Source organism: Oncorhynchus mykiss, chromosome 18 (genome assembly GCF_057628025.1).
Source record: "Oncorhynchus mykiss isolate SJ-2025 chromosome 18, ASM5762802v1, whole genome shotgun sequence".
Classification (NCBI taxonomy): Eukaryota; Metazoa; Chordata; class Actinopteri; order Salmoniformes; family Salmonidae; genus Oncorhynchus; species Oncorhynchus mykiss.
In genome coordinates, this window is record NC_143039.1 from 33132501 (window position 1) to 33137876 (window position 5376).

General features: G+C 43.0%; 1 protein-coding gene across 1 annotated transcript in view; it reads right to left on the bottom strand.

Annotated features, from left to right (window-relative positions):
- The window catches only part of LOC110495910 (glutaminase kidney isoform, mitochondrial), a 20899-nt gene extending 15861 nt beyond the window's left edge, over positions 1-5038 (bottom strand). The window contains exon 1 of the mRNA XM_036952416.2: positions 4245-5038. Coding sequence (XP_036808311.1) covers positions 4245-4567 — 323 coding nt within the window. The 5' untranslated portion in view covers positions 4568-5038. The remainder of the gene's footprint in view (positions 1-4244) is intronic.
- Positions 5039-5376: the final 338 nt, after the last annotated feature.

A 5376-nucleotide genomic window follows, 5' to 3' on the forward strand; every position in this document is an offset into this window, starting at 1 on the left:
CTTCAATCATAAATAAGGTAGACTTTGTTAGTTTTATGTCAATTTAAATACATGCCTATCAGCTTGAAGTGAGTCATTGGCCCATTTACTGACAGGTATTATGCATAGCAGCTCCAAATCCGTTCCACTCACTCTGGGAGAGGAGAGTTAGTACAGTATGTTAGAGGTAGATAGATAGGTGGAATACTGTCGTTAGGCCTAAACGAGATGTATGTATTTCATCATGATCCACCATAGGATCTCTGAGGGAGGTGGGTGGGAGCTCAGGCTCAGTCAGTCCCGCAATGCATCATGGGACAGACAGGCAATAGAGCTATAGTAACCCAGCTCCGTAGCCTGCCCTAGCGATTAAGAAGACGTCACAACGTTTAAAAACGGATAAAAAGAACTTTGGTAGAGGGTCAAATGCCCTCATCAGCTACCCAGGAATGACTCAGACTCCGGACACTGCACTGTATCTTCCAGTTTGTTGTTGTTTAAAAGGATCTCTTCCAGTTTGTTGTTGTTTAAAAGGGTCTCTTCCAGTTTGGAGGTTGTTTAAGCCGTATTCGTTTGTTTTGACTCCTACTCTTAAATGATTACGATCCTTTATCATTTCCATGACACATGATTTGATAAGGCCTATTTGATTGTGGTCCTTGGTCCATTTCTGGAGTCATTTCTGGATTGCTGATGCCTGCCAGAGAGGAATGTCCGGTGGGACAGCTGGGGAAGTCAAGCGCGGTCGCTTGTAGAGGCTGAGGACACTTCGAGGTAGAGAATTGAAGAGAGAGCACTCAGCAGCCGCAAGGCTTAGCCTGGAAACACCACAGTACATCTACACGAGAATGAATGAATAAATTGAGACATATACTTACACACCAAGGCAAAGCAAGCGGATCAAACGAAAAAGGAGAGAAAATATGCAGAGTGAGTGAGTGGCATTAGAACAAACTAAGTGACGTAGTGCATCATCATCATCATCATCAAGCAGATCGGCCTACTGATAAGACACACAGATTCATGGATTAACACACGCGTTCAATATTTAGGACACATCCAACACCGCAGAACAACAGTGAAAACCATGGCATGGCAGAACCTGAAAAAATAATCATTATACCCTTCCCAAAGCACAGTGTAAAACAAAACATTAAACTGAGGATGTGTGTTGTGTTCTAAACTGCCCATATGGACATCACCCTCTCTGCTTCATGTCTCCAAGCCCTTGCCCTCACCCCAGGATAGTAGGAAGTCCCAACAGGCAGGCTACTAGGAGGTGTGAAACATCTGGATTGGTGCTGATGATGCTCCGTTAATGAATTCTCACCCAGCCTTAGCTGGCCTTCCTCCCTCCCTCCCCTCTCTTCCCCCCTCCACTGCCTCGACCTGTATCTCCGTGCAGCTTTATGAGTTCAACTGTGTGCAGCATGTAGAGAGAGTGCCTCGTCGGAAGCCCTGCACAGAGCTCGCCATATAGCCTAACCCTCGGCCTCCAACCGCACACTGCCTACAGTCAGTGTGTTACATCTACTGCGCTATTTATACACTGGAGTTCAGTTGAGTTCAATAAGCAAAAACAAGGCAGCGTGACTACTTCAGCTGTGACCAAATGAAATGAACAATCTATGCAAAATAGAATTATTTAATTAATGTGTGGGTTAGCCTGTAATTCTTGAGATGACAGTAATCACATGGTCATAGGCCTAAATGCTTGCAACTTCAAGGCAGAGCTCTGGTGAATATGTTTGCGCCTGACACAAACATTAACCAACTTGATGGAGTCATTTTGGCAACCATTTTTATTCGACCCAATTTATCAACCTGGTTTCACTACCTCCAAGATGTTGAAACCAGCCTGGTTTCACTACCTCCAAGATGTTGAAACCAGCCTGGTTTCACTACCTCCAATAGTCTGTTGACAGGAGGGAACCACAAAACTCCGAGTCAGGGCAGTGTCTGAAGGACTCAATCTCTATTCACTCACAATATTCTGCAGCTGCACACGTTAACACAATGCAACCCAGGGCAAAACCAGAAAAGGAAAAACCTTTAAATTGACCAGACTGTGTATTGATAATTCTGCTCTAGGCACAAAGCTATAGACTTGGCTACCTTACAGCAGAGGACCCATTTGGACTGACTAGGCCTAATGTTTGTGTATCTGTGACTGAACCTAAGCTGACGCGGGATGTTGTTGTTGTCAATAATGTACTAAAGCTGGTTTGACACCATTGAAAGCAAATTGACTATGGATAAAACAAGAAGGGTGCCTGCTAAGCTGTGGGCAATGAGGCATATCATTACCAGTAGATGCATTTGTTTTCTGTGAAAAATCAAACTGACTGGATGTGACAGAGAGAGCGAGCCTATTCCTGGCAGCATTAATAGCCTAGGCCGACTCTACACCCATCTGCAGTAAAATGCATGAGTAAACTCAGGAGTTCCTGGCCCCATTATCATGTGACTATTTTGTTTTTCTCATAAGAGGGACTCCATTCACAGCACACAGTTGACTGAGTAGGATTAGGATAGGATACCTGTAACCCTCTGTGGGAGATTGAATCAAATTGAGCCATCAAATGTTATGTATGATTAGAAACTGGGTCTAGAGAGAGAACTATCTTATCGTGTTCCTCTCTGGGGCTACAGTATTACTGTTCGCTGTAACCAGCTCTCCCAGGGTCAAAGAGTTATTGGTGACAATGACACGATGCTCAAATTAAAGCCACCGACTTGGGCAATAGTAGCAATGCCCACGTGTGACAGCTGCACAAGGGGATGGGAATGCTTTGGCAGCAGTGTATTGTTAGGCGAGTCATGTTTTTGCAGTGAGAAATTAGGCAATAAACTAACATTACCCCAATCAGACTAGTTGGTATGGCCTAATGATTTCACATCTAAATTGGGTGTAAGATCCCTCCATTCCTAAGATCCCACCAAGCATATTAAAGCTAGGCCTAAATGCTAGGAAACTGATCCTTTGTCAAAGAGACGGTCATCGGGATTATACACTGTAGCCTATGCAAAGCCACATCCATTATCATTCCAAAATGGTAGCCCCCTAGATGACATCCATCCCCATTCCCAAATCCCCACTGACTGTCACACTAGATCCAAAATGCCAAGCTACCCATTCCGATGCAGCAAGCACCATTCTGCCCAGTCTGCAGTGGCAGATCTGAGACTGTCTCCATGGTAATAGACTTCTAGGATTCTAAAGTGACTGACTCTGCAAGATTGGCTGAGAGGAGATTTGATCAAATGATTTGCTCATAATGGTCATTCAATAGCCTACCCTTAACATAGGTCTTTTTAAATAGCAAAGTGGTCCCTGCCACCATGGACAGCACTAATATTGGACAGTTGCCTTTGGCAAAGGAGGGCAGTAAATAAATAGCCTACCTTATCAGCTGGCCTAACACAGTGAGTATTTGTTCTCGCCATCTGATAATATACTCATGATATGCCAACTCAAATGGAGATTTTCAATGTAGCGATGTGTCCAGAACTTACAAGTTGTTGAAACACCCAACAATTGTTATTATCATGCCATTATTACCATGCTATATAGCTTGCAAGAAACTATAGAATGACAGAGGCTGTTCTGTATTCATGTAGAATGACACTCAACAGAGAGAACAGATGGAGAGCTTTCTCTAGAGTTGCAGCAAACATTTAAAAAATCACCGCTTGATGACCAACCTCTAGGTGTCATTGATGAAAAAATGAAAATCCCTTTCTGATATAGGCTAAGGCCTGAAGGAGCGTACATGGCTTTACAATTATTCATGCCAGATATGAACTGTTCTAAAGTCATGTTATTATAGGCTATTACTGTTATAATAACATTATAACGGTGCTGTTTCATAGACAATATAATTTCAGAACATCCCAAATGAATGCATAACCTTCTAAATGAATTTAAAGCATAACCTTCTGCGTGATGAATTTCATGAGGTGCGAGGCCTATCCATGCATGCAGCCTCCTAGCTGTATCAACACCAAAAGCAAAGACGCTGCACAGGTGTGCAGGACTGATGTAATATGGGGTCTCTTTGACGCTTCAGAACTGAAATTGTCAGGACACACAGGTCAGGTTAACATCTGTAGACAAATAAGGACTGCATAATGTATTGCAGCTCATTAGAAACCAATCTAGCTTGCTTGACTCAGTCCATGTGATTATTCTGCATAGAACATCCCCACTGGTAAGTATAATTTAATAGCGTTATCAGCTGTACCGGCTAGCTAACGGTACTCACTTTTCGGCAGCTGCCTCCTTGGTGGCGGTTTCATTGCTGGTGGCGGTGTCATTTTTGGTGTCCGTTGGCGGTGGGGCCGAACTGTCATCGCTCTTGGTAGAGAGCTTCCGAGTTCCGTGGCCGTTGGTAGTGTATGGCGAATCTCTCCATCCAACCGCATGCTGGAGACACTTTACTTTGGGCACAGATCTGACATCTGTACAGGCGGTGCTAAAGCAATACGCGACTGATGGTGATGTATGTCTGGCTATACCTGTCAAAGGGCGCTTCAGGTTGGATTGAAACAACTCCTTGAGCACTACCGAAGACCGAAAATGTAGCATTTCAATCCTATCAAGCTAAATAGTGGAACGGTTTATAACTCAGCTAGCTAGATATTTAATAAATATGAAGCAATATATCCCAAATGCGTTGGGTTTTACTCGTGAAGAATGGTCCAGTCAGAGAGTCACGATTCTTAAATGTTTTCCAGTGGACAAAAAAAATCTATTCACGCCCAAATCTACTCCTATTGGCTCCTGTTAGCACTTAAATCATCCTCAGATTGGCTGGTCTGGTTGGCTGTCATTCATGCTAATTTCCAGTGTATCATGGCTTCAAATGTACCAGGTGAATGTGACCGAAGATTATGAATATACTGACAAGATACATGTCTCTCCGCCGCCCTGACAATGGGAGTCGTTGTCCACAAATCAGCATCGCGGGCCGTCTAGCTCCCGCCTATCCTTTCATTGGAAAAACGCCACCTGCTGGAGGGAGACAGATTATCCGTGGAGTTGGGCTCTCTCTTCCTCTTCCTCTCTGATGTGACAGACATCTAGTGCTGAGCAATTACTGTTTTTTGATGTCGCTTTGGTTTTGGTTCGATAAAAAAATTCGCGGTGTTCGATTATTTATTTATTTTACATTAATAACATTATGAAATAATGACATTACAATGATTAAAGATTTTTAAATTAATTTCCAAAAGCAAAATATTGAACATTCAATTGTCAAAACACCACAAAATGTTCCACTGTCTCTGTCAGGTCCACATATAAAAATAGGAAATAGGAAATTACTATGAAGATTCTCTGAAGCAGGATGTTCAAGGGAAAATGCTAAATTTCAAAACACTTATATAAACTAACCA